This window comes from Netta rufina, assembly GCF_964035555.1.
Source record: "Netta rufina genome assembly, chromosome: 25".
NCBI lineage: Eukaryota > Metazoa > Chordata > Aves > Anseriformes > Anatidae > Netta > Netta rufina.
Genome location: NC_140149.1, coordinates 1,396,568 through 1,408,714, shown reverse-complemented (window position 1 = coordinate 1,408,714; position 12,147 = coordinate 1,396,568). Strand labels below are relative to the sequence as shown.

Sequence of the window (12,147 nt, the reverse complement as noted above, 5' to 3'; positions counted from 1 at the left end):
GGATCGCCACCCGAGCCCTCATTCCTGCTGGGACCGGGGGGTGGCCTCAGCCCCGCTTCTCGCCCCCCGGCCCCGCTCCGCTCCCCACCGAGCCGGGGCCGCCTCCGGGGCGGGGGCCGGGGCAGGACAGGGGCAGAGGCAGGGCAGGGCAGGGGAGGGGAGGGCCAGGCGGGTCCCTCCCCGCCGCTGTCACCGCTCGGGGCCGGCCCCCAGCGCCCTCCCCTCGGCGGCTCAGCCCGGGCCGGGGCGGCGGCGGCGGCGGCGGCGGGGGGGCGAGGCGGAGCGGAGCCGAGCGGCGAGGAGCGGAGCGGAGGAGAGGGGAGAGAGGGGAGCGAAGGCGCAGGGGAAGGAGGAGGAAGAGGAGGAGGAGGAAGGCGAGGAAGAGGAGGGAGGAGGAGGAAGCAGGCGCCCGGGCGCCCCGCTCCGCGCACGGCGGGGCGCAGCAGCCGCCCCCCGCTCCCGGTCCTGGTCCCGGTCCCAGCCCCAGCCTCAGCCATGAAGGCGGCGGTGGACCTGAAGCCCACCCTGACCATCATCAAGACGGAGAAGGTGGACATCGATCTCTTCCCGTCCGCCGGTAAGCGCCCTACTGCCCCCGGGGGCTGCGGGAATCCCTTCTCGCCTCCCCGCTTCAGCGCCCGGGGAGGCCGGGGGGATGGAGATCTGTGGTTTTTGTTTTTTTTTTTTGGGGGGGGTCCTTCCGAAGGGGACCCGCGAGCTGCAAGGGAGCGGCGCTGCCCGGCAGCACCGCTGGGGGAAGGCGAAGTTGCTTTCGGAGCACTTTCAAGACTTCCCTCCCTCCTCCAAAAGAAGAACCGCCGCACCCCAGCCGCCTTGTCTCACGCTTTTGGACCCCGAGCGGGGACGGGACAAGCCCCCCGGGGGGAGGGAGGGAGGCGACGACGACCCCCGCCGGGCTTTTAGGAGCCCCCACGAAGCGTCCCCAAGGAGGGGGGCGCGGGGAACCCCGGTCCCCGCTGCAAACGCCCCGAGCGGTCCGAGCACGGCTCGGGCGGTGCTGAGGATGCACCGCGTTTAAATCCGGAGAGCCCGAGGCTCTGATTTTTTTTTTTACTTTTTATTTTCCACCCCTTTCTGAAGAAATGGGTGGAGGAAGGGTGCTGGAGCTCTCGGGGATGATAGCAGCGGGTTACTGCAGCGAGGCGTGTTTTTTTGTTGTTGTTGTCGTCCTAGCGATAAGTTTAGCTGCTGCTGGCTGTGGTTAATGCTGGTAGCTGAGTTTTTACCATAATAAGGGCTGTTGGGCACGTCCTGGTGCCGGCTGACCTCAGGCTCTCAGCGGTGGCTTTTGCCTCGCTCTCGGGGCAGGGGATGGTGCTGGGAGCCTGCAGGGACAGAACTTGGCCTTGGGGACAAGACGCGGTCCCACTGCTTCCCCCTCCCTGCCACATCTCCCGCAAGGCTCAAGGGGAGGCTGCTGGGTTTTGCACAGCGCTGGTGTGCTGAAGGAAATGAAAACAGAGCTGTGCGTGTCTTTGGCAGTTAGTGAACTTCTAGGAAATCCAGCAAGGGAATCACGTCCCACCAGGCGATGATTTCAGGCTGCCGAGGGGACATGGAGTGACAGCTGGCTGCTGGAGCGCAGGGGGCCGCGGCCGCGCAGCGGTTAGCGCTCAGGCTTAAAATAGAGCCTTGTGTGGGATCAGCTTGTCTGCAGAGAGCCCCAGTAAGTCTGCACACGTCTGTGGGATCCACACCGATGGGCTGCACGGGGTCTGATGTGGGGACAGCATCTTGTGCGTGACCCATCTCACAACAGCAGCACGTAGAGGACCTGGCCGCTGGTTATGGCTGTTGCCCCTGACCAGGCTGAGCCTGGCTTTCAGGTGTGAGCTCCGAAGGGTCAGGCTTCAAAACGCAGTGGAGATGCTGAGGTGATTTTCCAAAGCACCTTTGCAGGTTAAGCGAGAGGCTCTGGTGTAGCTGAGGGTCTGACTGTGTCTATTTCCTAAAGCTTGGGTTAAAAGGTTTACTGGAGACTCACTGCTGTGCTTCAGGCCGTGACTGCAGGTTTCTTGCTCGCAGAGGAAGAAAATGGGATAGGAAGAACACCTGGTTCATCGGGGCAGGGCCGGGAGGATGTGGGGTTTGTTTGTCTTTCAATTCAGACCAAATATCTGCTGAAATTTAAACATCTCCTGGCGTGGGTGACAGCGTGTTACTGAGGCGTCTTTGTTGTTTAGGTGTTGGAGCATGGGATCAATGTAATTGCCTTTTCCCTCAAGTGAGGACGCAGCATTTCGTGCTGCCTTAAGTTCATTTTCTTCTGAGAAAGCTCTTTTGCAGCTTATGTCAGCAAGCAGTTTTTAGCGTTGACCCAAAGTTTAAACTTTGGCAGGAAGAGCGCTGAAAAACAAAAACCAAAAAGGTAAAAAAGAGCTGACTCCCTATCGACTTCAGCTGCAGTTGCTTCTGTTTTGGTGGCTGTGCTAACACTGAGCCAGAAAGGTCAGTGTTGTCAATTAGCTGGCTTAACCTCATTTCCCCTGTAACTTTTTAGAGAATGCTGCAGCTTTCTTGCACGGTCGGACTGATGCTGAGAGAGGGAGCATGGATGCTGGCAGCTTCTGTTTCAGGCATCCATAGGAGATAGATGTCAAGTTTTCTCTACTCCTGTCTGTTTGGGAGTGCTGCTGAGGTCGTGCTCACCCAGCCTTTGGTCTCCTTGAGGAATCTGCCACTAAGTGTGCCCATTGTCCTTCTTTTGAAATGGGCATTGGCCTCAAAATGAGTCTGGCCTCTCATTCCTTACATGCCAGCAAGGCAGCCAGTCTGCTCCACAGCATCCATAGGGTTAATCCTAGGCAGGGAGAATTGTTCCAGGCAGAGGTTTTCAATTGTGCGAGATGTTTCATGTGCCAGGTGCTTGATGCCCTGTAAAACTGTAGAGATGCGTTGGCTGCACTGCAACGTCCCCCCTCCATGCCTTGAAATAAAAGCCTGCACGTGCAGGCAGCCCCTGTGTGTAGGAGCGAGGTTTGCAGCGTGTCCAAAGGGCTTAAAAATAACCTAAAGGGGATGTGAAGTTTTACAAAGCTCCAAAGCCAAGTTCCCCTGCTGTTGCCAGCAAGAATGTGTGAGGAAGATGAGTAGGTCAGGAACCCAAATACCACAGTGGTGGGCTCCTGCTTTAATGTGCAGGCTGTGTGTGTGGGTTTTCCTCGTAATGGTATGATGGACCGTATGCTAACACAGTTTTGATTGCAAATATGTGGCTGATCCACCAGTGGGTTGGTGGGATTTAGTTTACAGCCTTTTTTTTGTTTTTTAATCACAGACAGTTGAAAGTTCATCCTCTGAAGTCAGAACCCAAACCAGGTGAAAATCAACCCTAATGGGAACTTAACATTGCAACTGGTAAATGCTGCCTGCTGCAAATCAATTTGTTTCCTCCAGTTCTGCAGAGCTCTGTTTGTTCTCTGCGGTCAGAGTTAAAAGCAGCTCCGCAACCCTCGCTGGAAGCTGGCAGTGTGTAATTGGGACTCCCAAGTGCTGAGAGATAACTGCATTTCTTGCTAATGAGGCTGCTGACTTGCTGCCCCAGGGCTTCCCACAAGGTACTGCAGGAGGGCTGCAATGGCAGGCAGAGATGCTGGGCTCCCTTCTCCTGCATCCACTCCCCTCTCGCTTCCTTCCCCTGTAGGTGCAGCTTGGTGCTGGGCCTGCTCCTGCCTGGCATGAAACCAGGACTCAGTCTGCCTCGAAATCCCAGCTCCAGGAGGCGGCAGGACCCCGTCCATCCCTTTTGGTGCTTCCCATGTGGACCCCAAGGACGTCCGGGAGATGGGCGCGTTGTTTCCATTTGCCTGTGTGTGGGTGGGATCCCAGGGGTGTGTTTTTATCTGGCAGGAGCCCTTCCCTCTCTTTGGGGTTTGGGATGTGGTCAGTACAGGGCTGAAGCAAGGTAACTCCTGCTGCAGGGTGCAGGGAAGTGGACAGGCTCTGAGCAGTGTGTATTTGGGTGGAGGACCTGCTGCATCACACAGCCTCTCCTAGACAGGTCAATCTCTTCTTCTTGTCCTTTGCTTTCACTTTTAACATACACAAATGAGGGAGTTCGTATTTAATGCAAATGTTCTGTCAAGCATCTGCCCACCTGCGCTGTGCCTTGCTGCAGGGAAATAGCCAAGTGCTTTACAAGCCAGAATGTGTCTTCATTACACATCTTAGGATGGCGTCCTGGAGAGCCCAGCTTCCCAAACACGCCTCTGCTCTGCAGTCTGTGTGTGCACAGAACAGGGTCACAGCAGCAGCGACCCATCCGAGGGACTACTCCTATTTCTGCCTGACTCAGTTTCCCTGTTGCTGTCTGGAGACTGGTCCTGGTGGCTTGCATGGCCACGTTCTTGCATACAAGGTGAAACCCAGCACCAAAAAAAAACAGCAGTTGCCTCTCTCTGCTTCAAGTTATCCTCTTACCCCTCTCTCCTCTGCGTACTGGTGCTGGAGGAGCATTTGCTTGCCTGCACCCATTGGGACGGGCTGTGTGCATGCAAACTGAGAGAGGGTTTGCCTGGAAACCCAGGAAAGCCCGGAGAAAGGAAACGCTGAAGGGTGAAGAGATTTCAGGGCAGCACAGAATTTTATCCGGCATCTTTCTGAATGTTTTTGCATCTGCATTGACAGCAAAGGTGAGAGCTCCTCTTCGGCTGTGGATTGTTCAGTGTGGGCATGAATCCTCAGCCGGCAAGAGGGAGACTCTAATAAATTGAGGGCCTCTGGCTCCTGAGGTATTTTCGGTGCTGATTGCCGGTGGAGGAGGTGAGAATTTGAGCTGAAAAAGAGCAATTATCTTCCTATGCACTTACAAAATGCCCATCACTGTGGTATCCAGCTAGGATGGGGGAACAGTTTCCCAGGAGGGAGGAGACTGCATCTGTCTTTCACCAGCTTTTTTAGTGTCAACTTGTGTCTACTTAAGGAACAAAGCTGTGAAAAGAGCTGGGAAGGGGGCAGCTGATGATGCCCTGTGCAGCCTTCTCTCACCCTTCATCCTTCAGGGATCCACGGCATGAAGTACGCCCCGGACTGCGGCGTTCTTAGCTTCGGTACAGAGGGCAGTGATATTTGCAAGAAAGAGGAGCAAAGCCCCATTTCTTCCTCTTTTTCATCGTGTACTCCCCAAAGCATGTAACAACTGTGCAATTGCAGTGTAGTTACACGAAGTGGCCTCTAATTTGCCATGTAATTATGGCGTGCTATGCTTTGATAAGCCTTATAAAATGAAGGGATAACACAGTCCTGTGCAGGAGCAAGCTCTCCAAAGGGAGCTGAGGAGCAAGCTATCTGCCATCCCGCTACCCCAAATCCCGAAGAGATTGCTGCAGTTAGACCTGGAGATGCCAGCTTGATGCTGGAGGTGAGATGGAAGGCGGCTTGGTGTCCTCCTGTGCTGTTGTGGTGAGAGCAGACGTGTCTCAGGCACTCAGATGCATCTCAGGTGCTACCTCTCAGGGAAGAGGTAGGTGTGAGTCAGAGCAGACTTGTCTGAATCTGGTGTAGGGGTGTAAGCAGGCAGGGCTGTCAGGCCGAGTGACTGCTTTCAGTTGTAGTACTTCAGTCGGGATTTGGGGGAAGAAAGGAACAAATCCATGTGGATTTGTCTCAGGCAATTAAAGAGAGTCTTTTCCTCTCTACACCATTAGCTGGTACCTGCATGGGCACGTGAGCTGTATTAAGGTGAGCAAACCTTATCTAGGATAGATTTAGGAGAGCAAGTGTCACTGCTGTCCCTGGGATGAACTGAAAGGATCGAGCTGCTGGCATCCTACAGGCTTATGCATTTTGCTCAGGGGAAGACCTGAGCTTGATAGGGTGGTGCCAGGGCACCAACTGAAGTGAAGACGGGAGGGGTGATCAGCTTTGCTTGAAGGTGAAGATTCCTCTGGGAGCAGGGGCTGACCATTCATGGCACTGTGAAGCTGGGGATCCCGACAGGAATGGTGGGGACCGACTGAAATCTGTCTTCCCCAGATTCACTTGTCGGCTGTGAGTTACGGGCCAGTTTGCAGCTTGTCCAAATCAGCTTTGCTCTGCTGAAGCCAGGGATATATGCTCTGATCCAGCGTAAAGCCTCAGCGCTGTAGCTGATACAAACTGTACAGCTGTCTGGCAGCCAAAAATTGGGCCTGTGTCCCTTTTTTTTTTTTTTAACCCGCGACATAGTTATGCATCGCAGCTCTTTTGTTCCTCTTCCGTGACTAAGCTGCTCACTGCCTTTTTTCTTCTTCTTTTTTTTTTTTTTTTTCCTTCGTTGTGTAGTTTATAATCTCCCAACTAGATACAGAAAAAAAAAAATTTGTTTGCAATGCTGGCCAAGAAGGCTCTGGTTTCACTGGCATCGGGCCATGCTTACATCCCCAGTCAAAATACTGCTGGTTAAACAATAAATATTTATTGATTCTCCTACAAGCTTCTACATTTTTCCCAGGTGCGGTGGAATTTGGGGGGGTGGAGAGCACTTGAGTCCCAAAGCGGCTTCTTTTGGGCTGCAGCGGCTGTGCCGGGTTTCTGTGGAATTTACTTTTGCTCCTCCTGATGACAAAACCGTGAGATGGCTCTGGAGATAGCAGCTCTCCTGCGGGCTGGGATGCGAAGGGGAGCCTCGCAGGCTGGTTTTGGTACCGCTCTGTGTCTCCAGGCATTCAGCCTGTAGTTCTGCTCCATTCAGCTGCCTGTCTGGACTGCCCCAGGTTGCAGGATTTGTGCCCGTGACTGCTGCAGGCTCTGGTGGTAATTACGTGAAAATGTGCAAATCTACAAGTCGCTTTATCTGCCTGAATATCTCCTTGAATAAGGGAGTGACTCCTGTCCAGAGGCGATCCGTAGTTCAATGTCTGGTCCAGAGAGATGGCAAAAAATAAAAATGAAAAAAAAAAACACAAATCAGGGTGGTTTCAGTTAGTAATTTGGTTAAAGGGCTCAGCCTTCGTATCTAGACTGTAGAGAACTGCTGGGTCTGAAAGCATGTGCCTGTAACATTAAGAGACTGCAAAAGTTTGCATGCAAAACCTGAGCTTCTGCAGGGCTGCGAGTGTTCAGAAGGCAGCAAAACTCGCGGTGCTTGCGTTCAGAAGTGCTCAGAGTTATTCTGTTCTCTTGTGGTGGGTGGCTCAGTAACTTCTGGCTTATTTAGCTGGGGAGCAAACCCAGGGCTGCTCACCGTTGCTCGCCTCTTTCTGAACTGTGAGGTGAAACTGCACATCTTTGGTGTATTTTTTTTTTTAGTTTATTTTTTTGCCACTCAACCGGCAAATATATAAGGTTTGGTTTGGTCTTGGTGTCATGAATGGCATCAAGTCACTGACGACGTCTGCCTGTGCAGGGCCATGTTTGCACGATACGTTTTTCCCCATCACCTCCCCGATCTCGCTGATCTTGCACAGCTTTGGGGCATGTCTCGAATCACGGGCGATGCCCGGCACCCGCCGTTCAGCGCCCTGCTCCAAGCACTGCGTGCCAGCTTTGCTGTATATCTGCAAGAAGCCGGGCTGCTGTGCTGTGCAGTCTTGCATCTGGGTTCTGTGGAGCAAAACATTGGCCTGAAAAATACCCTCCTAGATCTCAGTCGCGTGCAAACACGAGGAATAGATAGCAGCTTTCCTTCCTAGAAAGGAAACCCCCTTGTTTCTGTGGTTCTCTCTGGGATACCACTGTTGTGGGTCTTTAGAGGATTTTGGAGACCTCCTGTGCACGGGGAGCTGCATCGCAGGTTGTTGGAGTCTCTAGTTTTGACCCATGATCGCTGTGTGCTACATTAGGAAACTGTCCTCACTGGATGTTGGGAGCTTCCACAATCCCCTCTGAAACACCTCTTCAGCTTAATTATAGATCGAGAGGCTGCACCTTTTGCTTGAGATGCTTGACGTAGCAGGGCAGCAGCTTCTCTGCAGGAACAAGTCAGCTGCAAATGAGATGGAGCAGCCGTCCCCTGCTCCAGGTGTTCAACTTCTCCTGGCCTTACTGGAAAAGCAGAGCCCTCCATCCATCTCAGGTGGTCAGTGCACGCACTCACGGCACAACTCGGGCTGCGACAAGTGCCTGTGGTGCACCGAACCCTGCACCCTGGGTGGGTTTGTAGCATGGGACTGGTCCCCTGGAGGATGTGGCCCTGCCCCAGAGCAGTGTAGGAACACCTCCCTCTTGCTGGGATGGCTGCGGAGCTGCAGGCCAGCTCCTCGCCCCAGCTAAGCATTCAGAGCTTGTTAATGAATGAAACGCGTTTTCTTACATGGAGGGGATTTTAAATTGGCTCCACATGGATTATGTATGTTGTCGCACTTTCCCGGAGGGTGATGGCATGATTAGGAATGTGGGTTTGATGAAAGAAGCCAGACACTGAGTCAAAAGCCGAGCGGCTCCCCGCTCCCTCCCCTGCCAGTGCCCCCTCTCTCCCCATCTCATTTAAAATATTTGACGTGGTTCCAGGGCATTCTTCAGATGGCTGCAAGAGGAACAAGCCAGTGGGGCTTTGCCGTGTGTTCATGTGTACCATGCATGGGGTGCTCAGCCCCAAAACCTCAGGGGAACTGATTCTGTCGTCTGACACCAGAAGATGTCAAGGAGAAGGGCTCAGAGACCTATTTTTTAGGGGAAACTGAGGCACGGTTTCACCATTATGCTGCAGCAAGGGCATGGGGACATCCCCTGCTGCATGCTCCCGGTCTCCCCCTGCTTTCCATGTGTAGGTTTTCTGGTTCCCCCTGGGAAGCAAGAGTCCTGCGCAGCAGGATGAGGGCTGTGTGTCCTCTTGGTGGCACTGGGCTGGGATTTGCACTCCCAGAGGTGAGGATGCTGCCTCTGGAGGGAGGTCTGTGGATGAAAAGTGCTGACTAAGGGAAAGCTGCCCCAGAAACTGGAGCCGGACACTGGGAAGTGCTTTGGGGTTTGTTTTGTGTTGCTTTCTTTTCTTTCCTGTTAGCACCATCTATCACAGTAATCAAAATGTGGCTTTTTGACCCACATGAAAGTTTTTTCTCTCTTTTTTTTTTTTTTTTTTCATAGGTGTCTGCATGTGTTTGTGCAAAACCACTCTGTTTTGGTCAATGTTCTGGAAGCTGTCGAACAGCAAGGCTTTTTTTTTTTTTCTCTTTTTTTTCTTTTTTTTTTACCTTTTAGCTTTGAGAAATTGTTTACCGAAACCTGAACCGTCATAAGAAACAACTTGCAAAAGCTGAGCACTCCTGGCTTTTTCCACTGAAAAAAATTAAAAAAAGCTGTAGTGGAACACGTGAAGTTCAGGCTTTTTTTACACATCATTGTTAGAAGCAGTTTTCCAGCGCAGTGCCAAGTGCTTTCTCTTTTAAACCGCTCAAGGCTCATTACCCATCCCTGCGTCCCTCCAAACAGCTCAGTGGGGTCCGTAAATGCAATTACCCCAGCTTTGGAGCTGGAGCAGGAGAAAAAGTCACCTGCTCCATCCTCGTCGGGCAGATGCGGTGGCATTTCTCAGAGCCCTGCCCATGAAGGGAAGCGGTGAGATCCGGGCTCGCCGTCGCGGTCCCGTCCCCGGTTCTGGGAAGCGCGGTGCCACCACGAAGCCGCGCGCGCCTGGTGCCGCGGTGCTGGGAAAGTTTCGATTTCCAACGTCAGCAGTGGGGTTTCGGGGCTGTCACGGTAGCCGTAGCCCAGCAGGGTACTTAGTCACTGGCGCTGTTTTCCATCCCTTTAAGCGGCTCCAGATTTGGAGCTGGCTCTAAAGCTCGCGACTTGAAAGGCCCCGGCCGTGCGTGTGTTTTGCCTTCAAGCTGGATGACTCTTGCATGTTCCTGCGTTCAAACGGCTGAACCCCGAGCAGCCGCTGCCATATGGATCCTATAGAGTGACCCGGCGTAACCAGCAGAGGAGTGGGTTACGTCAACAGGGCTCGGAGGGACAGGGCTGGCAGGGGCTGCTGGTGCCAGGGCTGCACCAGCACCAAGCCCGCGCCCCTTGGCATCTGCAGGCGTGCTTTGGGTGTGCTTGGGCTGCCAGTCCCAAGCGTTCGTTGAAAGCCTAAAAAAAAAAATAAATTAGAAAGGGAAGTTGGAAATAAAAAAAATCCAGAAAAAGAAGAAAAGTGAAGGGGAGGGATAGTGTGCCTTTAAACGGCTGCGCGCCAGCGCGTGTAGCTGCGCTCGCTAACCCGGTGACTAATTCCCCGCACAGCCCGCGGCCAAGCCCGGCCGTGTCCCGCCGAATGCGTGCGCGGGGCCCGAGGAGTCATCGCAGCCGACCCCTCCCTCCTTTCATCCCGCTGCCACCCCGCCACTCCCCGTGGCAATTTATTTACTCATCTGGAGGGCACAGCCCGGCGGTCTCTTGACTCAGCAGTCCGGGGCCGATGGGAGCCGCGGGAGCGAATTCCAGGCAAGAAACAATCTCATGACTTGTCTCGGAAAAGATTGCTCCGAAAAGATCCCCTTACGGTCACGGAGTGCTCCATGCCCGCGCCTTCGTCAGAGCCCTGACGAGGATTGTGATTTCCCAACCTTGGGGAGCGAGCCAAGGCAGCCTGGGGCACTTGGTGGGAGTTGCTCCTCGGAAAGGAGAGGGGGGCTTGGAGACAACGGGGCCCTGCAGCCGGTGCCTGTCCCCCCCCCACCCCCGGGGCATGGGGGTGTGGGGATGTAGAGCTGGCTTGCCAGGGCAGGGAGCCCAGAGCCGGGCTTTGTGTTGCTTTTTGGGTCATTCAAACTTTTACTTCCCCCACTTCCCAGGGTTTTTAAAACCCTTCCTTTGCCTCCAGGCAATTTTGTTTCTTCCATCAGTGTTTGCTAGCTGCCTGTCGGGCACCAGCCTTAGGCACCGTGGGCAACTTATGAACCATATTTATGCTTTTTAGACTTTTTTTTTTCTTTTTTCTTTTTTCTTTTTTTCTTTTGATACTGTACGTCTCTCTCACCCTGGCCATTTCCCCCCACCTCCTCCCCATCGAGTGTCCCTTGAGTCCCATCCTCTTCTGAAAGGCACTTTGGGAGGTCTGCCCAGTGCCTTCCCACAGCCTCTGGGGACGGGCTGGGATGAGACCAGGTCGGGAAGCAAGGACCTTTGCAAACCTGCATTTTGCTGGCCCCGTGGGAGGGCAGGGCTGCCGAGCTGACAGCTCTGGGTGCCTCGTCCTCCTCCTCTCCCTGCCTCGAGGCTCGGGAGGCTGCAACCTCAGGGACTGTGCCGGCGTCCCTGCTGCCTTTGGAGATGCCTGCAGGCAGGAACCAGCCCGTGGCTCCTGCTCCCTGTACCCTTACTGGTTTCACCCCAGCCCCTGAGCATCCTGGGGCTGAGGGCAGCGGGGATGTTCGCTGCCCCGAGCCACCCAGCCCGGTCCCTGCTGCAGCACCCCAGGGCTTGTTTCGGAGGATTCCCGGAGTTCCTGACACCAGCTCCCGGCTCCTGAGTAGCCGAATGACACCCCCACCCCCTTCTCCATTTGCAGCTCCTCCTAATAGCCTCTTGGCCCGAGCAGCCGAATTCAATCAGCCCTTTCACCATCTGCTCCCAGGCACTTCTGCCGGGGAAGGCTCGGGGCCAGCGAGGCTGTAATTCCTTAATAGCTTCCGGATGCTGCGCGCAGGGTGGATGTGAGGCTGCGAGCATCTCAGCCTCTCCCCCCTCTTCTCCGCAGCCCGTGCTGAGGTTTCCAAACTTGGGGCTTCCTCTGGGCAGGTCGGAGCACCTCCAGCCCCCCAGCTTGTCCCTGCCAGCCTTCAGCTGTCCGGGCTGAGGCCAGTAGGTGACATAATCCCCGTCCTGGACAGCCCTTGGCGCCGGGATGGGGATGACTGAAGCCGATGGGGCAGCCCAGCCTGCCTTTGGCTGCCTTCCCCCGCTCACTCCCACCTCCCTCGTCTGGCCCAGTCGCTGCTCTGGTCCCTGTCCCGGTGGGAAGTTTCCTAGAAGTCGGAGCTGGAAGAGGAAACCTTCCTGGGGTCATTTGGGAAAACCCCTGCTCTCCTTCGTGGGGCTGCTTGAGAGTCTGCATGGGGCAGCCTGAATGGGGCAAAGCTCTGTGTTTTGGGAGGGCTGTGCTCCTGCCTACCTGGTGTCTGAAACACAGCTGGGGGGAGGGATGGAGGAGGTTTATTTCCAGGGCTCTTCAGCCGCCTTTGTGCTTGGGAAAATCCCCTTGTTCTTTGTCTTTGTTTCCTT

The 12,147-nt window shown here is 54.6% G+C and overlaps 1 protein-coding gene across 1 annotated transcript in view; it reads left to right on the top strand.

The window, feature by feature from the left end:
- Positions 1-387: 387 nt before the first annotated feature.
- Positions 388-12,147, top strand: part of ETS1 (ETS proto-oncogene 1, transcription factor) — a 48,484-nt gene continuing 36,724 nt past the window's right edge. Inside the window, exon 1 of the mRNA XM_084301425.1 lies at positions 388-577. Coding sequence (XP_084157551.1) covers positions 496-577 — 82 coding nt within the window. The 5' untranslated portion in view covers positions 388-495. The remainder of the gene's footprint in view (positions 578-12,147) is intronic.